The sequence below is a fragment of the Callionymus lyra genome, chromosome 1 (genome assembly GCF_982586985.1).
Source record: "Callionymus lyra chromosome 1, fCalLyr1.hap1.1, whole genome shotgun sequence".
Classification (NCBI taxonomy): Eukaryota; Metazoa; Chordata; class Actinopteri; order Syngnathiformes; family Callionymidae; genus Callionymus; species Callionymus lyra.
This window is the reverse complement of record NC_141818.1, coordinates 47,091,383-47,115,998: the sequence shown is the minus strand read 5'-3', so window position 1 is coordinate 47,115,998 and position 24,616 is coordinate 47,091,383. Positions and strand designations below refer to the sequence as shown.

At 39.9% G+C, this 24,616-nt stretch overlaps 1 protein-coding gene across 4 annotated transcripts in view; it reads left to right on the top strand.

Moving 5' to 3' along the window:
* The window catches only part of fat1a (FAT atypical cadherin 1a), a 65,347-nt gene that overhangs the window by 18,305 nt on the left and 22,426 nt on the right, over positions 1-24,616 (top strand). For 3 of the 4 annotated variants that reach the window (XR_015713499.1, XM_087810374.1, XM_087810368.1), the window contains exons 4-11: positions 3,714-3,775; positions 7,918-8,247; positions 9,676-9,892; positions 10,546-10,614; positions 11,978-12,117; positions 19,129-19,404; positions 19,469-19,679; positions 20,469-24,542. Coding sequence is in view for 3 of the 4 variants with exons in the window: in XM_087810374.1 (XP_087666500.1) it covers positions 3,714-3,775; positions 7,918-8,247; positions 9,676-9,892; positions 10,546-10,614; positions 11,978-12,117; positions 19,129-19,404; positions 19,469-19,679; positions 20,469-24,542 (5,379 nt within the window). In the remaining variant the exon portion in view is untranslated. The remainder of the gene's footprint in view (positions 1-3,713; positions 3,776-7,917; positions 8,248-9,675; positions 9,893-10,545; positions 10,615-11,977; positions 12,118-19,128; positions 19,405-19,468; positions 19,680-20,468; positions 24,543-24,616) is intronic. The other variant, XM_087810378.1, reaches the window with a different exon arrangement.

Here is a 24,616-nt window from a genome sequence, read left to right as displayed (position 1 = left end):
CAGGCTCAGTAACCATTTCAAATGCCCAAAATGTAAACATCGAAAATAAATCAATGATAATACACGTTTTAGTGAAAGGCCTCGGTAACCATTCACGTAGAACAGAACGTCCTTCAAATCTTTTCTGGAATCCTTGAAATGTGACTTGCAACAAACGGATGGACACCCAGTGACAGTATCTTCAACTTCACTTACTTCGAGCTGTTCTCTATATATTAGGTTGTAATTGTTTGATTGATGGTTTATATAAGCAAGCAAATATGTTCTATGTACAGTAGCGAGTCTAATGTGAAGTTTCTCTCGGTACAAGTAGCACTTTGTCAACGTCATCTGTGCCACTGTAACTGGCTTTATTGTGGAACGTCCTTGACGATTAAGGGCTGTTGTCTCTGCTCGCGAATGATGCTGCGCGAGGTTTGATCAAGCATCGAATCCTCTGACAAATTACACATCACAGAAGCAGACACAGTGTGTTTAATACTGTCATTTATATTCAGCTTTCATAACACAGATATAAAAAAAGGAAATAAAACTGCTACCACGGCAGACACCACCATCCGTCAGCTCCAGCTTTTATTTAGGCGCCTGAATAATTAGCCACTGTGGCTGGTTTTGATGTGACACACGAGGTGTCCCACCTGCTGATTCTCGCTATTCCATGTCGGTATGTTGGCATTAAAACCAAGAGAATGTGTTCATATACAAACATTCTGAAGACCTCCTTAAAAAAAGGATTAAAGTCAACGTGGATGCAAGGGTCGAGAATTGCAGATTGCAAATGGTCTGCCATGTATGAGGTTGCAAGGACAACGATTAATGCTACATCCTGGCTCCGAGGAGAATTTCTGGTAAAATAATCTTAAAAGATCTTTAATTTTAGCAAATTGTAGACATACTATTAAGGCTGGCTATTGATAGGAAATATTTGATACAAGCAATACTGATACCTTCACTTATATACTGTTACTACACCTACTTTTACCATTTTTTTCTAAGATTAATTCTAACAAAAAGATATTACAGATATTACAAACCATTAGTAAATCTCCTCTCCAGTCTGTTTTCTTAGAAAAAGATAATTGAAAAATTGATCTGAGTAGTTTGGATACCAAGCATTACTGAAGTGTTTCGGTCAGTGCACTACATGCTGTTATTTGTTGTGAATGGTAAAACTCAAATTATTTACTGAATTTTCAAATAAAAATTATTTTCATATTCAAATATACAATTGGTTGACCCATCGTTACAGTGAAGATGGATGAATGTAATTATTAGAAAGTTTTCAAAATGAGTGTTTGTGGCTCCCCTATTGTTGTTTTAATGTTTCACTTTCTCAATGTGACTGTGACTAAACTAGTTTACACAACAAGTTAAGTGTTTTGTTTCTTGTTTCATCTGCCTGGTACGTTCAAAAAGGTGGTCCAGTTGAAAGTTAAGATAGTTTATATCCTTATTAAATAATATACAGAGAATATAAAAATCATTATAATGTGAAGTTATGCAATGCTGCTCTGTTGTCTTTAGATCTCATATAAAGACATTTCTGCAACAGAATCAAACACGGGGCTATAAGGTTGGAACACTTTCACAACAAATGGTACCGATTTTCGTTTCGTGAACCCATGATGAAACTGAATAACCACTTTTAAGCAGACTTGGTTTCTCCTGCAATGGCAACCGCAGATGTCAGTGCATATCAATCGTTGCTTGTAAATGTATATCAACGTCGGTTTTTCTAAGAGTGCACGGATACCAGATCGTGATCATATGTATGAAAACCAGAATGATTACATTTCACTGCTGATTGAGTCAATGCAAAGAAATTGGGGGAAAATATGAATACATTTTGTGGAGGAACAATTGAAAACTAATTCATTGCTTAAAATGAAATCAGGCAATTTTGTCATAATAGAAGTCACCTTTTTTCGGCAGCTGCAGAAAAGCCTCCTCGGAGGCTAAGAAGTGAAATGGGGTTTGATTCTCCTCTACGGCTAAATTGCAGTTCAGCTGGAGGTTTATTTCAGGTCCTGTTAGTTGTGGCCTGCTATTCCTGCTGCAGACATATGTGCCATTGATGGCTTTGGGTTTCGGAAATGCTTTGCTCTATGATAATCAGGCGGAGTGTGGCGGGGCAGACAGCACAGCGGCGGTTGAAGCTGGCATGTCTACTCTACACTCAACGTCTCTACAAAGATGTAATTATATTGGCAGTGTGGACAGAATTTTGCTTATTACGTCTCCGCGTAGCAATATTCTTTTACTCTCTTCTTTTCTTAACCTCGGTTTTGATTTTGTTCCACAGCTGGATTAGCCAGGAACTTGTTTGAGCGTTACATTTGCAGAACAAAGTTTCCATTTGTGCGGCAGCAGCATGAGCAGGCCTGTGTAAATAAAGTAACGGACAATTCTTTGGTCATTTTGGGTTTTTAAATTCTTGGTTGAACATACTAGATGTTGTTTTTTTTTGATGCTCCGGATCCTCTTGCGAAGGAAGCCCACATCCAACCTAGTTATTTCAGATACGATTGTGTATATACACGTCCCGATGGATGTTTTATGAGTTGTAGATGCCACATATATCAAATTTAAGTTAATGTATCATGGGTTTTAGTCACAGCTGTTTCTGGCCTTATTTATGCAGCTTGTAGCAGAAGTCAATGAAATGTGTCAAGACCTCCCAGCTGTCTGGGAGTTATTTGCCGACGGACCTTGCTGGTATTTCACTCATTGTTGCTTGTCTGGAAGCTGAGTTGACCAGGAAGGTAAAAGTCTCGAAAGAATGGTTGAGCCTGCAGCTTCATACAGCTCCTGCATCTGTCAAACTTGGTTGCTGTTCTTTTTTTTGTTTTTACAGTTTCAGTGGACTGGTGTTTTTCATAAAGACAAAGAACAAACTTTTCTATTTCCTCACACAGACTAGCTAAGCTAATGATTACAGTTCCTCTCTTTCAACTAAGTCACTTAAGTGTCCTGGCGCCAAACTGGCTCAGTGTCTTCCCTAACATTCTAGTGAAGAAGTATGTGAGCTCTTAAAACCATCTTACAACATATCAGAATAATATTTCAGAGGCAATATTTCAGGCAAGCAGCTCATTTTCACATTTCTTTACAAAGACGCGGTACACAATCAAATCAATAAAACAATATATATGATTGACAGACAACTACTACAATAAGTATATTTGGTCAGACACAAAATAAAATATGTTGTGGAATAAATAATGAAAACACTGGCATACAGGTCAAGATTCAAGACTTTACTTTACTGTCATTAAACAGCATTTGCACGACACTGAAATATTGTTACGACTCTGACACAATGAAAAGAAGCACTGACACATCTGTGAAATCCTTTCTTGTATTAAGACAGAGATCAGATTGCAAAAAGGATACAGTGATCAGTGTACAACTACTATTAGTTATTACTATTCAAGATTTGATTAAAAAACATCACTCAAGTGTCACACATTTCCTGCTGACTTTGCATTCCTATCCCACCATGTAGTGTTGATACTTAACGTTACCTTATGAATTCATTCTGTCTGTCCAAAAAACTCTAGTGTTGAAAAAGTGTAACTGCAATTTTGTTTCTCAATAAATAAGTGTCGTGTCAGCGTCCTGGTAACATTAAAGCCAGTGAGTTCTGCTACATGAGTCATGACTGTTCAAATCATCACAGAAAATAAAACAATATTGTTCTCTTTTCCCTGCAGGTCTGATCACCACGACTTCAAGAAGGCTGGACAGAGAACAACAGGATGAGCACATTCTGGAAGTATGTACCTTTTAATCTTATTTTAGTTTAATATTTGATCAACACTAGCAATTTTTGCAATTTACGTTAGATTGACCTGCGATGCCAGTAAAAACAAGTCAGTTTCCAGTCAAAAATGGAAAAGTTTGTACCAATAAGTTATATATACCTTTATTCTATATGCTTTAATTTTAAATGAATAGGTTGCTGTCTTCTACACAATGTTTAAATAAATAGGAATATATATTTGGTCACACTGTTGATTGAATCTCTACAAATAGTTGAGATTTTGTTTGGTTTCAATATTTTTACAAAAAAAGAAGACCTAATACATATTGAAATATGCAAAGTTTCTGTGGCTGTAATTTTAAAATACTACTACCTTCACCACCAAATTCCACTGCTCTGAGTTGCCGTGAATTGAATGTTGTGGCATCAAGGCTACTTCGGCTGTGAGTAGAAAAGACTTGAATGCACAAAAAGCGTTCTTGACAGCTTAGTAGCAGAAGGTTGACCGTCCTGGAGGACAAGGGTGAGTCGAGGAAACATGCTGAGGCAAAACATTTCTGTCCTGAAGTTTCTTGCTCAATCTATTGCTTAATAACTTCAAATTAACTATGAGTCATATCAGATTTTTCAAAAAGTTTTGTAAACGTTATTCCTTTAGTCGACGCAGATAACTCGTGTTTTTAGATAAGAAATCAATCTTCTTGGTCCAGATGTTAAATGTAATAAGTGAGTTATCTCAGCATTTAGATCATGTTCCAGTTCACTGTCTTTGAAGAAAATCAAGTTGATTTAGTCCCAATCAAAGTCTCGCTCGCTCGGCTTTGAAGCGAAGGTCAGGAAGAGTTCCATCGACCCCGTTGATGTGTCTCCAACATGTGCTATGAAGCTGTGCGGGAATGTTTGCTGGAAACTGTGTCAGGGTTTCTTTGTGAGCGGAGATAATTCATGAGCCCACGTTTAGCCGTGTTCACGGATGCTTCCCCGGACGACCACGCTCTTCACGATATGACAACACCATGTTTACTTTCTCGAGTTGGAAAAGAAATAATGACATTCATGCAAACTCCCCCAAAGACCAGTTCATGCGTCTTGTTATTGGGAGAAGAAGCTTTGTGTGAAACATGTGGGACAATTAGAGCAGCGGCCTGTGTCAGCATTGTTTTCTTCAAATGCCAAAAGGAGGTGGAGTGGGGTGAGGAGGGGGGGGTGATCACTTTTATGGTGGTGGGGGTTGGTAACCATGTGCTGAGGAAGGACAGAGTCGGAGCAGTGGGGGAATTTGAGAATGGCCAAAGCTGCCGTTGATGATCTGAGCGAAGGCTTGAGCGGCAGGATGAGAGCCGGCAGTTGAAGAGGGGAGTCGAGGGGAGGAGGGGGAGGTGGGTAAATAGCAGGGCATGCTGGGACATGCCTGGGTTCCAGGCCGGAGACTGCACAGAGGGAGCATTCAAATGGGAGAGTGCCGGGGTGAGACGGCCGATCACATCTGTTCGCAGAAGCAGCTCACAGCATGCGCCGGCACGATGTAGAACAATGTGTCGACATCAGGTCCTTCTCTCTGCTGCCTGCACATGCCGGGACCTCAAAGCTACAGTCTGAGATACAATCTGCCAAAATACCTTCTATTTTTGTTTATTTATTTTTTTGGGGTTCATTTTTCAACTTTAAGAACATGTGGTATGATTGTGCGTGGCCAGATGTTGGGGTTTTTGTTCTCGTAATAATACATTTTAAGCACTTCCTATTTATGAAATCAAGAAATTCAAGAACAATTCAATATAAGACATAGTCACTGTTTTGATAAAGGAAAATACACATCTTAGCTGTGATTTGATTCATATCTTTTACAACTAAAATCTTATTCTTCATACAAAAATGTAATAATAAACATGGGAGTTTTGATTAACAATTAAATTGATCCAATATATATATGACTGCATAACACCTGAAGGGCAGCTCATGTCAAAAACCTTACTTTTCTGAATTGCTCATGTTTCAAATGTTTTAGCCTGAAATCTTGGCGAATGAGATGTTACGAGAGCGAAGTCCATTATGACGTAACAATGACTTCACTCCTCATCCGGCCAGCTGTAATCACGCCCCGCTTTGTTTAAACAGCAAGTCCCTTGGAGGCGGGGATTTCCGGGATCGATGACAAATCTTGAGATTGGGTGTGGTTATGGCAAACAAGATTTAATCTCCAGAAAACAGATTTTCAGTGGGCGGGGCTTAAGCATACTTTCTAATGTAACTATTTCAATGAAAAGAGAGTTTTGTCCAAATGGATAAATAATGATGATACGATAGTAGAGTCCAACATCCATTTAAGACACACTTACTCAACACATTAGTTGCCTTTTAAAACAATGGCCATGTTTACATGACATGACAAGTGACCACACGAGATTTATCTTGACAAGAGCACATGTGGAGTTTGGCAACTGTACAATGGATGAACCTTACCATAGTATTCACACTGTTCTGACTCTGTGTCGGGCCAGAAACATCATTTTTAAACTTATAAATGTATTTATTTTAATATGTCAATGGCTCAGTATAGAGTATATAAATGTGTTAACTTCCGTTTCAATTAATTGCCATATTCTTGTCCATATTGAAGGATATATTAGGAACTAAAACCCTTCATCCTTTCGTCTGCATTTCTCCCGTGAGAAAAACCCTCTACTCTTGGGTTTCAAGCCATCTCGTTGAATTAATGGAGTCAGTTTGATGAGCATGGGCAGCTGCTCAGCAAGATTCCTCTCAAAGCACTACTATAGTAAATTAAACTACAGCCCCAAACAGCCCTTGTTGTGCTGGTCTCTGGACACACAAGTGTGTTTAGTAAGGAACTCAGCAGATGCTCTTAAACGATTGTGACATTTGCTCTGCTCTGCTGCAGCGTTGTGCAAATCGAAGCTGGAAATGCTCTGACGCTGCACAAACCTTGAGCCCTTTTCCCTGGACTGAAATGAGAAGATTTTTTTGTTGTTGTTCTGGTCAGCCTGTCACTCCCTGATTCTGATTAAACCCTTTAAACTCTGCACTTTTAAGTAGTGGATATTACAATTGCAATAAATGCCAACAGACCAGTGGGTGTCACGATTTCCATTTGTCTGACTTTTGACTGTTTTGTGTTGACTTAAAAAAGAGATTTGAAGTGTTAGTTAGGTGTGACGACTCACCCACTGACAGATGTCAGCTAATAAACAAAAGAAAGAAGTGCTAATAGTTTCCTGACTACAGCTCATTGTGAAGATTCTTGGCTTTAAATTCTTAACTAAAGTACATTTGGCTGCTCCATTAATTTACTTGTTTCAAATGTATTCATCATTCAAAAATGAATCACTGTTTGACTCCTAAACTAGAAATGTACTGAGTGAATGCAAACATCTTCCTAGAATCGAATGTTAAATGAATAAAATAAAGAGAAATATACAAATAAAATTATGTGATTCAAGAATCGTTTAGGCAGAAGTGTCATTAAACACAATGACTTATTTATGATTATTTGTTTTTGTGAATGAATTGTATACTGTCGTTTACAAAGTAAAAAGCAAGTATCAGAAGCCATTCGAGTGAATCCATTAAAACCTTCCTAAATTAGAAGAACACTTTTATCAACATATTTCAGTCTCTTTTTTCACTTCGGTTTACAGTATCTTTCTGTATTTTTTATACAATTGTACAATATGAATCCTACACTTTGTATTTCCAGCTGTGGTCAATGAATTTTCAACTGAAACAAATCAATTTTCCAATTTAATCTAAACATTTTCAGCCGTGGATATCAAGTGTTATGAGAGATTGCCGATAAAGACAAGCAGATTGTGAATTTTAGATGAAGGAACACAGGCTCTAGAAAGATTGGAAACAAGATTTGCTGTTATTATTATTATTATAATCTTACAAAGGCTTAAAACGATTCCATTTACTGTGAAAACAAGTGAGTGAGACAAGCAGATAATTATTAATTCAAGTGCTTGAATTCCATCTTTTTCTTTGGTGTCACACCAGTGGTTTAATGGAGTTATCGTTATTATCAAATTTAATTTAATTTAAAATGGAGAAATGGCATGTTACTAGTGTAGCATTCATTTAAGTATTCTGATATTTGTTGTTCATTTATTTAAAACAAACTTCTCTTCTTTAAGATCACCATCACTGACCAAGGAGTTCCCGCCAAATCCACCACCGTCCGAGTCATCGTCCAGGTCCTGGACGACAACGACAACAGGCCGCTGTTTCTGGAGAAGATCTACAAGATCAAGCTTCCGGAGCGAGAACGGCCGGAAAAAGAGAGAGCCATGAAGCGGGACCCGGTGTATCGAGTCATCGCCTCCGATCGCGACGACGGCCCTAACGCTGAGATCTCCTACACCATCGAGGAGGGGGACGAGCACGGAAAATTCTTCATCGAACCCAAAACTGGGTTGGTTTCCTCCAAGAAATTCTCTTCGGCTGGAGAGTACGACATCCTCACAGTGAGTTCCAAATCCTTTTGGCGGATTGTTATCCTCCGTGGAAGAGCCTCACAGCGAGAAGCACAAGCTTGCTTCCTTTGTTTCTTTCTTAAACACACAAAAAGATCCAGGAAAAGCACATTGTGTGCTTTGCATCACATTGGTTATCATGTTGGTCTTGAGGCAACATGGGCAAACTGAAATAAATGTAAAATTCCTGGATAATAACAAAGCTATTGTTCAATTTCTGACATAATTAACTAAAAAAAAGAATAGAAAAATCATATTCACCTCAATATTTAATAAATGTAAGATAGGGCTGAACATTTATTGAAAATAATCTCATTGCGATTATTTTCCTAAATATTGTGATTATAATTAAATATGCCATTAATGACCTCTTTTAATTTGTGCATTTTTCTCTAATACAATACATATTTCTTTGCAATTGTTAAGATAAAGTTAGAAAGCTACTTTTAAGATGAAGGCATGTTAGACACACGTTGAAATAAAGGGCAAAGGTTAATTTAGTTACTTTAATTACACATATGTATTCACTGAAAATGCTTTGAAAACTCCCGCAAAAACGTGCTCAAAGGTGTGATGTAAACATTTATATTTATTAGTCAATAATAAATCACACAAACTTCAGTGCAAACAAGTGCAAACACTGGTCACTCAGTCACTCGCTTTTTTACTCCACATCTTTGCACAGTTTCTATGGTATTTAAGTGCATATACTTCAATATACGTTGATATATTGTAATTTACACAATTTGAATAGTGTGATTGTACAAGGTAATTAACTTTGGATTAGCACACACACACACACACACACCAGCAGCGCACACGCAGACACCCCATTAATTATATATGCCATACTTATCGTCACACATTGACTTTAACAAGCTCTTTGGTTCCTTTGTTTAGAGTATAGTGGTTCACAACCCCACACTTCCAATAAAACTCAAATAAGTAATGTCCTTTTTTTTCTCTTTAGCCAGTGAGCGAGGTGGTCCCACAGTTCATCTGGCAGTCTTGGATTGTACATGTGCTACGGTTTCTACCTCATGATAGACTACAATTGTGTTCTTCCAGCTCACAATGGAACAACAGGGGAAGCATTATGTCTGCATTATTTCCCTCAGTTGACGGAAAAATACAAAACACTCTCTCCAGCAGAGCTGGATCTCGTTTAAAAGAGGCTTTGCATTAGAGTAATGGTACTTCCTCACAAGGGTCTGAATCACAATGGAAACGCACACAAAAGGTGTCTTGTTATTCAGAATCCAAAGTCCTCCTGCAATGAGGACAGCTTAGAGAGAATAATTGTTCCTTGTTTAAAAAAAACCAGCTCATTTTGTGAGTAAATCACCTTTTATACAAGTATGGAGAATGCGATGTGTTCTACCTCCGTGTCATTTCCCGTCTCCTGTTTGTCTCTCTCAGATTAAAGCCGTAGACAACGGCCGTCCGCAGAAATCCTCGACGTGCCGTCTGCATATTGAGTGGATTCCCAAACCGGTCGTGCCGGAGGATGCGGCTCCTTTGCTTTTCGAGGAATCCCCGTTCGTTTTCTCCGTGATGGAGAGCGACCCCGTGGCTCACATGGTCGGAGTGGTAGCGACGGAGTCTTCGGAATTCCCAGTTTGGTTCGAAATCACAGGTACTACTGCCATGATTATAAAGTAAATGTATCGATGTGTGAAATGCTCAACCTTTCCTCATAGGTTTGTGTGACCGAGTGATGTTTTAAAAGTAGTTTCCAGGCTGAGCTGTGAGACAGACTATATATACAGTATGTATATATATATATATATATATATATACTGTATATATATATATATATATATATATATATATATATACTGTATATATATATATATATAGTTGGACTATGACATATGTAGGACTTCTGGCCTATATTTGAATGGAAAATAATATCTAATAGCTCACATAAATGTTGTTGCTCAAAACCATCTACCCTTTGCAAATCCTAGCTGGATGTATTCAGATTTATTTATTTTGCAGCCAGGAATGACATTTGTAAGCACACTTTAAGTTTTGTGCTGTTTTTACTTTGTTATGTTTCTGGTTCGATCAAATAGGAGATAAGCTAAACGTCTACACCTGCGTTTAGTTACTGTATTTAGACTTAAGACTGTGTGTAAGAGACGTTTATTTATAAAATGCTATAGTATTTGATGTAAATATTCTTCTAATCTTTCTCTGTCTGCCTTTCTTTTTTTTGTCTTGCCTCTTCTCTTCCCCTCTGTTCAATTCAATTGCTTCCTTATACTTCTGGGATGAATTTTGAAGACGGCATAGAGGATACTGAGATATTTTACATCCTTCAGATGGCTTGTGACCTCAACTGTACAGCAGAAGGTAGCTGCTGGATTCCTGCCCCCCCCACACACCACCCCCCAATAGGCAGATTTATGTTGAAAGATCATCTCCCACTGTCTGTTCTTTGCCGCCAGCTGGTTTTATTTCAATTCTGTTGAATTTCCATATCGTTTCTTTGAGCCTCCATAACATGAACTCCATTCTTGTGCATTCACTCCCTTTTTTTTTTATTCCTTCTAGCAGACTTTCCTTCTGTTCCATTTGTGTTGTTCATCAAATGCACTCATCTGGTTTAAAGACCACCCATTGGTTAAAGGGGCCATAGATTAAAATGAATGATATTCAAAACTATTCCAAACAACTATAGCCATAGCCTTTCATTTGTGCATTATTAGGATGAACCACCCATTGGGCTCACTTTATTACTTCAGCTTTTTTTTTACACTTAAAATGTATTCCACGTTCACACACACAAGTATTCCAATATTTAGACCAGGTTTTGATTGGCTAACATGCGACAAATTGATGCGAAGATTTTAAATTTGCCACTTCTGAAGCATCCAATTCCCTGAAATACACGCCCGCCTCGCGTCTATTGTGTCTCTACATTGATTTTACATGTAAATGATTCACTGCAGATTCAGTTCGAACACCCCTGAAGAGCCTCTGCCGAACTACCGGAATTAATTGACCTAGTTTTTTTCACTAAATCAGTGAAATAAAAAAGATCTGGTTCGAGTCGTTTTTCAAGCCTAAACTCTGCATGCAGTTTTTAAAAGATTCATCTAAACCTAATAAGGAATAAACAGACCCTTCAACCGAGTCCATGGGTGGCCAATTAAATTTCCTCACATTAAACTTGTGACTGTGATACGAGGCCAAAGGGACAAAGGAAGAGCACTTTAATCTGTTGGGGAAACCTAAAGATAAATGAATGTAAAAATCATAAGCTTCAGTGTTATCATTGCATAGCATAAAATACATGATAATACAGAATAAAATGTTATTCTGCTCTTGAATACATTGTTTAATATTCAATTTTATATATATTAATTTTAAATATATGTGATGTAAGGGGACCTTGTTTAAAAAATATATTTTAAAAGTAACAAAAAGGACAACTAGAAGTCAGAAAAGATGAGAAAATAGATTTTTAATGAAAGATGTTTAAGTTTAAGTTATATATTGAGTTGAACTTAAATTGTTAGATAAAAAACCCTTCTTAATAGTTTGCGAAGGTCTGAACGGGCTACACACCAAAAATAAAACGTGGTTTCATTTCTTTCTATGAGCCCTTTAGCGACACAAAGAATGCACGTGGTGGTCATTGTTGAACATTGTCAATAATATCCCTCGTCTAATTCATTGTCCGTGCTTTCCTCCCCACAATTCAATTCCACAGGTGGTAATTATGACAGCCGCTTTGACGTGGGCAAGGCCAGCGGAACCTTGATTGTGGCTCGGCCCCTGGATGCGGAGCAGAAATCAAATTACAACTTGACAGTGGAAGCCACAGATGGGACACGAACTGTCAGCACCCAGGTAATTGAAACACTAATGAAATGGTTGGGGGCTGATTAGTCAGTTGTCGGAGGTTTTTTTTGCCCTCGCGAGAGTAATAGCTGCAGTAAAAGGAGGACTATTGAGTGATGCGGTGCTGTGTGCCATGATGCGTTCAGGTGCTACCTGTGTGTGGGGTTTCTATAGGCTTTGAAAGAGCGGTTGACTGTCTTTTTTACTGTATATTTGGTGGTATAAGACGCACTTAAAACTAGTGATTGTTTGATGAAGCTTCATGAAGCAGTTGACGACAGTTCTAATGAAACATAACATCATTTTTAAACTGATGGCGCCACCTACTGACCTCTGAACAACATGACACTGTTTCATGAAGCTTCACCACTACTTGAAACCCTCCACAGTGCGCCTTATAATCTGGTGTACTTTATTTATGAACTTGGGTTGTACTTACTGACCTCGAATCGATTGTATGTGTTACGAGCAAAAAAATCTGTAAACCTGGTATTACTTTGCGAGGCACAGTGGTATAATTCTATGAGGTTCTGTGGTTTTACTCTGCAAGGCTCTTTAGTATCACTCCGCAAGACACGTATTACTCTATGTGGAGTGTAGTATTAGTCCGCGAGGCTAGGTTGTAATACTCACGAGGCGTTTTATTCTGCAATGTGTATTATTAGGGATACAACATAGTATTACTCCTAAGGCACCATGGTATGAATACACAAGGAGAAGTTGTATTATACCACAAGGCGTTGTTGTATTCCTCCGTCGTGGTATTTCACCACCAGATGTAGTAGTACGCGAAGCGCCATAGTATTACTTTGCAAGGCACTGGCTTGGTCTAAAAAGTAACACCATGCTTATGCACAACATCATCCAGTGAACCCTCTGTTTTCATTGATATTGCTGCTTATTATATAGCGCGTCTTATGGTCCAAAAGATATGGTATCATCTACTGTCCTGTCTTCGGTGTCTCCTGCCTCACACCCCAAGTAGCTGGGACAGGCTCCATCCACCCACGAACCACTTGCCAAATACTCTTTGGTTCAGAATCACTTGGAAGTATTTTGATAAAAGCAAGAATATCCTTCATCAAAAGGTCTGCTATTGTATTTGTGAAGAAGAAGAAGATGTAATGCTACTTGAAAATCTTTCCCAGTTTGTTTCAAGCCTTTTTTATTGTCTTATCTCTTTTGCGAAGCGGCTGTGATCACACGCCAAGTTTTTCCATTATTTTTATTTTAGTCACGACCTGCAAATCTGTCTACAACGCATCATCTCTGCTCTCGCAGGAAGCAGCTCAGAGAAAAAAAAACAGGTTGAAGAAAAGTCACACAGTTCACCGTTTCCAGCTAAACAGATGTTGCATCAGCGCAGGAATTTAAACATGCGAGCTGAATTCTGTACAAGCCGTCAGACGATGAATATTTCTGCACGCTAACTGGGAGCAGATGCGATGGCAACATTCAAACTGTTTTGTCCTCTGTCGTCAGAGTGGAACTTCAGAGCACTGTAGCTGGAAAAGAGTCTATTTGTTGTCACTCGGTATGAATAAAGCCTTTCATCATCGGGCTGCTGTGCTCCACTGAGCCCTGGACGAAGCGCCGCCTTCGCTGGCATTTGCCGCTCATCCGCTGAAACTCGTGTCTTTTGTGCTGGACCTTAAGAAGCGGCTCTTTGAATGTCTCACTTTTTTGTCCACCCGTTCAGCACTTTGAACAGAAACGTTTAGGGCATTTTGACTCATGTGACCGGGTCAGGTGAGGGAAAACTTTCAAGCTTCTGAAAAGTTAGAAACGTTCAACGTGACTTATTTAGATTAAAACGACAATTTTGTTGGATTCTGGCCCTTTTCTGATCAGAAGTAGAGGTGTGGGTACAGATGGGAATGCCAACCTCAACAATGAACATGTTTTACTTAAACATTACTATCATTCTCATCTTCACTCCTCTATCCAAGAGCATTCTCTTGCCCTAAGGTGACTCAAGCATGCTGTTGAAGGTTCTCTCTCTTTCTCTGGTTCATCCTCGGTATCAAGTCCGACGAACCGCTGTAGATGTTTTCAGGCAAAGTTCTATTTCGAGCTCTGAGCAAGTAATGTTTTTTTATTACTAGATTTGCTTGAAATACCTAACCCTGTGTTATTTCAGGGTCAAGGTGAACCGGTGGCCCGATATCAAATATGTATGTGGTATCCCTTGTGTTATCTCTGGGTCAAAAAGACCCAGTGACCCAAAAACAAATGTTTGTGTTTGAGGTATCCCTTGTGTTGTCTCTGGGTCATAAAGACCCAGTGACCCAAAAACAAATGGTTGTGTTTGAGGTATCCCTTGTGTTGTCTCTGGGTCATAAAGACCCAGTGACCCAAAAACAAATTGTTGTGTTTGAGGTATCCCTTGTGTTGTCTCTGGGTCATAAAAACCCAGTGACCCAAAAACAAATTGTTGTGTTTGAGGTATCCCTTGTGTTGTCTCTGGGTCATGAAGACCCAGTGACCCAAAAACAAATAGTTGTGTTTGAGGTATCCCTTGTGTTGTCTCTGGGTCATAAAGACCCAGTGACCCAAAAACAAATGGTTATGTTTGAGGTATCCCTTGTGTTGTCTGAGGGGCCAAGATAAACAACCTCCGCCACTGTATTTCTGGAAGCCGGAGAGGTGGTATCAGAGGCAACATAAGGGATACCTCAAAGAAAATAATTCGTTTTTAGGTCACTGGGTCATCTTGACCCAGAGATCACACCGGTCATGAAGGTACCCTTTGGTACGGACAGGTTAGGGTAATAAAATGAATCACACTTCAATCGTAAACTACTTAACTCTCTACAACAATTTTTACATTCACTGCAAACTAATCCAGCACTGGTTCAACCATGAGTCCGCCGACCACTAGGTGGCGACCACACAGTTCATAAATCGATAAACTGCCTAAAAATACAAGAAGAACAAAGGAAAGAAGCAGGTTTTTGTGACCTACAGTATGTAAAAAAAGGTTAGGTATTGTTTTAATGTAATGCAATAGATGTACAGATGTTTTTATCATGGTTATCATTTTGGTCATAATCTCGCAGTCCTACCACGGATTAACCAACATCTCTGCCTTACATGATGTGATATTAGTTATGTCCTTGCAACCTGAAGTCCAGACTCAGATGACCTGAATCCTCAAAGGTAGACGACAGCAAGTCATTAACTGTTTATCATCCAATACTCATTTGTTTTCTTTAAGCGTTCGTATCTCTCGCGTACTTTTGAAAAGCGGTCCGAGCTAATCTTCCTGATCAAACACATGCCGCTTTCCACGTGAATGTTCGACTTATCTCTTTGTCAAATCAAAGTCATGTGGAAACTCTGCAGCCAGACTGGCTGGCCCATTTCCCTTGCTCTGTGGAATGTTTTCTCTTTCTTTCTGGTTTCTAATCCTCTTTGTCTTTCTATTTTTTTTTGTTTAGTTTATATGTACTACATTTTGCCAACTATGAAAAGTGAAAGGTCGGTCTGTTTGTAGAATAAAAAGCAGGGAATAAGGTTAGTTAATCCTGTTTTGGGGTCAAGTTGAAGTGCATACATATTTACCGGCTGGTACTGGGGTTTCCTCTCGATCCTAGCACACAATAAGAACTCAATAAGCAGTTAATTCTACATAAATCACTGCTCATTTGATCTAAGTAGTGTTTTTTTCACCCAAAAAAAAAGAAGATACAACTCCAACGTTCATGTGATTCACGTGTCAAAGAGGGCGCTGGATGCTACCTCCGTCTTCATCTGTCTTTTGACGCGTTGCTGGTGATGTCACGTGGCAGCCAGGAGCTGGAATCACGGCGAGTCCTCCAAACCCTCCCCCATGACCATCACCACCTCATCGCTCCTTGGCTGAGCAGCACTTCAAGCTGCTCGCAATCTGTTCCAGGTCTCCTGTTCCGGGTGTAATCTTAGTTTCCATTACAACAGCTCTCTTTCTCCCTTCAAGTAGTTGAATTAGAGCCAACACATTTTTCATGAGCCTTTTCATTTGAACTGTGTCACCTGAAGACTCAAAGCCTGCATTGAAGAGCAACTATTTTTCATTCAGCGGACTTGATTGATCGATTGAGGATGAAGCAATAAAACCCACTTCTAGAATCAAACCTCAAAGAAGATGTTGTGAAGAAAAAGAACTCAAAATACAATGTTTTCTATGAGCTCTAGAGGAAGCACAAATCTGTTTCTGTAACGTTAAAAATTAATAAACATTATATCATTAATATTAAGTCAATATTCTGTTGAGTAAATAGAAAAGTATAAATAACAGAAATATTAAAGACTGCAACTAAAATAATTGACAAATATTTTGGATTATTATTGTAAATTGTTTGATTACATTGGAAAATGTATTGATTACAGTTAAAACTGTATTGGTTACAGTTGAAAATAGTTTGATTACAGTTGAAAATGTATTGATTATAGTTGAAAATAGTTTGATTACAGTTGAAAATGTATTGATTACAGTTGAAAATAGTTTGATTACATCTGAAAATGTATTGATTATAGTTGAAAATGTATTGATTATACTTGAAAATAGTTTGATTACAGTTGAAAATGTATTGATTATAGTTGAAAATAGTTTGATTACAGTTGAAAATGTATTGATTATAGTTGAAAATGTATTGATTATAGTTGAAAATGTATTGATTATAGTTGAAAATAGTTTGATTACAGTTGAAAATGTATTGATTATAGTTGAAAATAGTTTGATTACAGTTGAAAATGTATTGATTACAGTCGAAAATAGTTTAATCACAATTGAAAATAGTTTGATTACAGTTAAAATATATTGATTACAGTTGAGAGTTTTTTGATAATGGTTGGCAATAATTAAATAGCAGTTGAAAATTCTATTAGGGTTTGAAATTGTTTATTTTAATGGTTAATAGTTAATAATTGGTTGATTCGATTTTAAAATTGCAGAATTACGAGAAATTGTCAGATTGTATAAACTTTACAAATACACTGTAAACTGAGGAAAAGGACAATATAAATGTTTAATAATAATCAAATAACAAAACCATTTTTAAATGCACTCTTTACCTCTTTGGCAGCAAACATTCCTGCTGTACTTTTCCATTGTGCATCTCCACCTGTAAAGTTCTACTGACAGTGGACTTTGCACAAAGACTACACAGTTCTGTCTTCACCATTGTTCCTGCTGCTGCACTATTTAGTGTTTTTAAGGAGAACCATTCCCTTTGAAGCCATGTCAGATTCCTTTGAAAGAACTGGGAAGTTTGTGTTTAACGGCTCTAAGACAATATGGATTTCTTTTTCTCCCTCATCCTCACAAAACTATCAGCTCCTCGCACCTTAGCCCTGATTTACACTGCCTTTATCTGCCACTCTTCAGACGGTCTGCACCGCTTGTATTGTCTAAATGTGTGTAGAGTAGGAAGGACCGAGTTGTTCAAATCTCATGTGTGTGTGCGTATCTTAACGATTGTGAGTCTGCCGCTTGTGTTGGCACACCAGACGTATCTGTCGTTACTCATGACTGATGGAAAAAGTGCATTTATCACAGATTACAGTCTCTGCACAACAGTGTCTTATTGTAGATTTGGAAACCAGCTCTTATGACTCCGGCAGCGCCGCCTACACTCCTAGATGACATCTGTGATCCACGGCAGGACTGCCAAAATCACAGAAAGCAGCAGATTGTAAATGTTATCACTCCTGTCAGTTAGTCTATATTTGTCTCTGGTGTTTACAGACAGAGCTTAACACACAGTGTAATGGCAAAGACTCCGAGTGCGTTTGCTTATGGGACTTCCCCCCCCTAGTGTCTGGTATGCAGGTGACTAATCTGAGCTGATCCCTTTGTTCACCATGTTTTGGAAGCTTTTGAAGCCCTTTGCTGGTTGGAAAGCACAGACAGCATTCCAGTATCTCACCATAAACCTCTGTCGGAAGTCCAACAGGCGAGTGGTCTGCCGTGATAAAACATTGTCCCAGTAAAATGCACTGGTGTGGGAATCAAACGGAGTTGAGCTGAGCAAGCATTTTTGAAATAAAAACGTGTAAAAAAAAACAAATACACATTTGGAATTAGCTTTAATATATGAGCTGCCATTTAGCAATGGGTTTAATTAACTGGACTCTAGACAAGTCCCTCGCTTAAGCTTTCTTCAGCATTCATTATGTTTAAAACTTTTACGACCGAGAGTAATCATCAGGCGATTGCTTTTTCCATCCAATGCATTGATCCTGCGTGTCAGTGCACAACCTCTTCGTATTCTTTGTAAAAACGATTATAGAGAAAGCCGTTTGGAACAGATAATGAGTTAAGGAGCTGTCCTTCATCACGTCATCAGCACTTCATTGAACAGAAATAAACAAATAATAAGATAAAAACAATTGAATCACATACAAAGAAATATCTCGCTTTCAACTAGTGTAAGTAAGTAAGTAAGTCCTTTCTGGACCAGGGTCACAAAGCGCTTGAACAATCAAAAGAAATACACATTTAAATATGCCTACAAACACAGGAGTTCCAGAAAATGTAGGAAGAAGCCCGAACAAATAAAAATGTCTTTCTGTTTCTTGAAGGAGTCAGTAGATCCATCAAACGCAGATAAGGTGGAAGATCGATGCAATAATATAAGAATTATTAGATAATACAAGATTTGACACCATTTAGTGAGGTATTTTTACTTTAACATGTGGGTCAAGTCAACCCGCTGGCTCGAAAAAAGATGCGTTTGAGGATTGGGTGGGGCTTGAGCAAATTTTGTGTAAATATTTCAATGAAAAGTGAGATTTGTACAAACAGACACATACTGGTGATACAGTAGAGTCCAAGATCTATTTAAGACAAACTTAACTCAACACATTATTTGACCTTTAACTAGGATTGCATTTTTCAAATTGTTTTTCCATTGCCAATAACATGAATTCCTCAGAAATGCCAACCATAAAATTGGAGTACTTATCCATTCATGGCATGCCTTTAAATGCCTCGAAGAAATATAATGACGGCTTGATGTGTTCTGTGTGATCTTTTAGGTGCTAATCCGTGTCATTGACACCAACAATCACCGGCCTCACTTCTCCAAGCCGGTGTATGAAGTCAGTGTTCCCGAAGATAGTCCTGCAGGGACTGAAGTGTTGCAGATCAGTGCAGTGGACGAAGACGAGAAGAACAAGCTGACCTACACGCTCCTGAGCAGCACAGATCCCTTCAGCCTGAGAAAGTTCAAGCTGGATCCCGGAACGGGAACCCTGTACACGGCTGAACCCCTGGATCACGAGACGATGCGCAGCCATATTCTCACCGTCATGGTAAGGAATCAAATGTGAAATTGTCATTTTCACTTCCTGCTTTTATTCACACGTTCCCCAACAGGTACGAGATCAGGACATTCCAGTGAAGAGGAACCTTGTCCGAGTTATGATCCACGTGGAGGACGCCAATGACAACGCTCCCTGGTTCATTGGCGCACCCTACTCCGGACGCGTGTTCGAGTCGGCGGCTGTCGGATCGGCTGTGCTGCAGGTCGCGGCTCTGGACAAAGACAAAGGCCAGAACGCAGAAATAATTTACAGCATTGAGTCAGGTAAAAACAGGCAAATCTACAAAGTACAAAAGTGTCAAACACTGCCGCCATTGTTTCCGAGCTGTCATCTTGGAAAAATGTATGAATCATGCTGAGTTCCACATCCCACTGGGCCGGATCATGAATGGAATAGTCAAGGACATTGACTAGATTGTCAGATCACACACAGCTTTTCCCTCAGGGGTTTGTTTTATAAAGTGTCCTCATGCAGCGTTAAATCTAAAACATACAGAAAGCTTATTTGAAAAGAGTTAATTGACCCACTTGTGGGATTGGAAACTATTATGTCAGGAATCAAATAGAATGCTTATTCTAGCCCTAGCTTTGAATACAAATCTATATCAATTTTATCTTGCCCTTTAAAGTATATACTTTATTGAGTATTGTTTTGATTAATTAAGCGCTATGTGACCCTGGTCTGGAAAAGCGCTATACAAATAAAAATGACTTACTTACTTGCACTTTCCGCACTTTTTTCATAAATAAAATTGCCCCAAGTGTGGTCAGGAATCTTGTGACTAAATACTAACATATTTTACTGAGACACCTAAATAAATACATTTAATACAACATATTTTGCGTTCAATGACCTTCGATATGGATTTTTAATTAATTGATATGGCGTGTTATTTTATCGATAACATGTATCAATAAAATAACTTCTTAATACTTCATCAACTTAGACAATCGCAATGTATCTATTGATGTGTACTATACTGTGACGTTCTGGCCCATGTGTACATCAAGCCGGAATATAATAGGTTTAAATCGTTTTTTTCTGTATTTCAGGAAACGTAGCAAACTCCTTTGCCATCGACCCAGTTCTTGGAACAATAACTGTTGCAAAGGAACTCAGCCGGAGCAGCAAGAACGCGTTTGAACTCACCGTCAAGGCACTTGACAAAGGCGCGACCCCACTTTCAACCACCGCCACTGTGAACATTCTCGTTACTGTCTCTGACAACGCCGCTCCCAGGTTCACTGAAAAGGAGTTTTCTGCGGAAGTCAGTGAACTGGCCCAACCAGGGAGATTCGTGAGCTTGGTGTCGGTGGTCAGTCAGTCGTCTGTTTTCTATCAGATAAAAGGCGGGAACATTAACAACGTGTTTGACGTGAATCCAAACTCCGGAGTGATAGTGACCCAGAAGCCTTTAGATTACGAGGTGATGCCACAGTACAAGCTCATCGTCCAAGGCACCAACATGGCAGGACTTTCTAGCAACACAACGCTTACCGTTCACATCAAGGACGAAAATGACAACGCACCTGTTTTCACCCACAAGGAATTCAAAGGAGTGATCAGTGAGTCCGCACCCGTCGGAAGTGTGGTTCTGACTCGCGAAAACACTCCTTTCGTCATCCAAGCAGTAGACGCTGATTGTGACCACAACGCAATGCTTGTCTATCGGATCGTGGAGCCGTATGCGTTGAACTACTTCGCCATTGATTCAAGCACTGGAGCGATAAGAACTACAACCGCCTTGGATTACGAAGAAAGGAATCTTTTCCGCTTCACTGTGCAAGTCCACGATTTGGGAATGCCACGCCTGTTTGCGGACACGGCCGCGAACGTCACCGTCGAGGTGATTGACATCAACGACCGTTCTCCAGTTTTCAGTCAAGGTCTCTACGAGGCGACGCTTATAGTGCCGACATACAAAGGAGTAGAAGTTATCCAAGTGAACGCTACTGATTTAGACTCTGCACCGAATTCCAAGCTCATTTTCTCAATATCCGAGGGCAATATAGGGGATAAATTCGACATCGATCAAGTCTCGGGCATAATATCTGTGCTGAATATGACTCAGCTGAGGAGCAGATATGAATTGAAGATCAGGGTTTCTGATGGAAAATTTTCAAACGTTGCCACCGTAAAGATTAATGTGAGAGAGAACAAGGGAGGAAAGATTAAGTTCACCAGAGAATCCTATCAAGCCTATGTGAAGGAAAATTCCCCGGAAAAGAGAACTCTTGCCGTCATTGCTGCTGTTGGCAATCAAGTCAATGAACCCTTGTTCTACAAAATTCTGAACCCTGATAGTCGGTTTGAAATAGGCTACACATCCGGGGTTTTCTCTTCGACTGGAATTCCATTTGATCGCGAAGTTAAAGACAAATTTGATTTTATTGTTGAGGTGACCAAGGAGGACAAATCGGTAGAAGGAGCTCATGTTGTCGTCACTGTGAGGGTGGAGGATGTCAATGACAACCCACCGATGTTTATGAACCTGCCCTATCACGCCCTGGTTCAAGTGGACGCGGAAGAAGGTCATGTGATTCGACAGGTCAGTGCCGTGGACAAAGACAAGGGCCCAAACGCAGCTATTCATTATTATCTTAAGCATCACCAGGAGCATTTTAAAATCAGCTCCGCCGGTGAGATTACCCTGATGAAGAAGTTTGACAACGCCGCTGTCGACACAGAGTTCCTGATTGTAGTCGTAGCTGAGGACAATGGTGATGCTCCGTTCTCAGCCGAAGCTGAAGTGCCAATAAGAGTCGTGAACAAGGCAACGCCTGTGTTTGAAAAGTCTTTTTACAGGATTGAAATCCCTGAAAATATCCAGTTGCACACACCAATTCTTCATGTAATAGCCAGTGACTCCGAAGGCCCACGTATTGTTTACACCATCTCTGAAGGAGATCCTTTCAAACAGTTTTCTATTGATTTCAACACAGGTGTCATTCACGTTGTTGAGCCTCTGGACTTTGAGACACATCCTGCTTATAAACTCAGTATACGAGCCACAGACTCTCTAACCGGAGCACACTCTGAGGTTTTTGTAGACATTATTCTGGAAGACGTTAACGACAATGTGCCAATTTTCCTATCTAAAGCCTACTACGCTAATATTTCTGAGGCAGCCATCATTGGAACGTCGGTCTTGCAAGTTGAGTCCAAAGATTCTGACACCGGAAACAACCAAGAGGTGTTCTATCAGTTGGTGGAGGAGAACGGGGGGAGTTCTGACTATTTCACCATTGACCGTAGAACTGGGATCATTTCAACAAGCAAAGCTCTCGATTATGAGGACATTCAACGGCACGTGCTGACGGCTCACGTGGTAGACGGAGGTGTTCCAGCTCTCTCCAGCGAGATCATCGTGACCATAGATGTGACGGACCTCAACGACAACGCCCCCTTATTTACAGAGCACATGTATAAAGCTACCATCAGCGAACTGGCGTCACGTGGCCACTTCGTGACCCAACTCCAGGCATCTGATGCAGACAGCTCAGATTCAAACAAGCTGCAATTTGCTATCATCTCTGGAAATGAGGATCAAAACTTTGCCATTGACAAGAAAACAGGTGCCATCGCCATTTCGAACCATAGAAGACCACACATGCAACCGAAGTACAACCTCAACGTGTCTGTGACGGATGGTGTTTTCAGGAGCTCAGCCATTGTGGACGTCAAAGTCATAGGTGCAAACTTCCATAACCCTACCTTCGCTCAAGTGGAATATGTTGTCGAGCTGGTGGAAAACTCACCCATTGGTACTCTGGTGGCAGAGGCTAAAGCGACTGACAATGACGAAGGCATATATGGACATATAACATACCGGATCGTTAATGATTTCGCAAAAGACAAGTTTTCTATCAACGGCGATGGAGCGATTTCTACTCTAGAGACCCTGGATCGAGAGAATTCAATAGAGAAGGTCATCCCTATTTTTGTCACAGCAAAAGATGGTGGCGGAAAAGTGGGCTTTTGCATTGTAAATGTTATTCTAACCGATGTCAATGATAATGCTCCGCAGTTCAGGGCTTCTGAGTATAAAGCAGCAATTGCATCCGATGTCCCGAGGGGAACCTCTGTTGTTAAAATCGCTGCATCGGACATGGACGAGGGAAGCAACGCTGACATTGAGTATACAATTGAGGCAGATGCAGAGAATGTTGCAGAAAACTTTGAGGTCAACTCTGCTTCTGGTGTCATCACGACCAAAGAAAGTCTAATCGGACTTGAAAGTGAACTCTACTCCTTCTTTGTCAGAGCAAAGGACACTGGGAATCCACCAAAACACTCCCTCGTGCGGGTTTACATCCGGATTGTGCCTCCAGAAACGCCAATTCCAAAGTTCTCCGAAGTACAATACCGTTACACAGTTGCTGAAGACATTCCAATCGGCTCAGAGATTGATGTGATTCAGGCCGAGAGCGAGCACCCTCTCACTTACAGACTTCTGAGAGGCAACACACCGGAGAGCAATGCAAATGAAGTTTTCGTTGTAGACCAGGAGACTGGCGCTCTGAAGGTCCAGAAAAGCCTTGATCATGAGACTACAAAGTGGTACCAAATGACTTTGCTTGCAGAGTCCAAGCTAGAGCATTATGAGGTTGTTGCATCTGTAAATATAAACATTCAGGTGAAAGACCTGAACGACAACAAGCCTGTTTTTGAGTCGAGTCCGTATGAGGCGGTCATTCTGGAAAACCTCCCAAGTGGATCACAAGTAATTCAAGTCAAAGCTAATGACTTGGATTCAGGAACAAATGGGCATGTCCTTTATAATTTCGATGCTCAGCAGGATGTCCCCGAGATCTCCGAACTTTTTGCCATCAACAGTCAAACGGGTTGGATAACCACTTTAAAAGATCTTGACTGTGAGAAAGTGAACAAATATCTCATCACCGTGCTAGCCACAGACCAAGGCGATCGAATCCAGCATGTGACCAGCACCAAAGTGGAGGTGACCGTCGCCGACGAGAACGACAACCCGCCCCGATTCACCGCAGAGATTTACAAAGGAACAGTCAGTGAAGATGATCCACCTCCCAGTGGCGTGATCGCTATATTGAGCACCACCGACGACGATTCAGAAGACGCCAATAAGCAAGTGGCCTATTTTATCACTGGTGAGTGTAATGTTGCCTATTATGATACACAGTGTGCGGCAAAATTGTTAAAAGGTCTTTTTTTTATTCGTAAC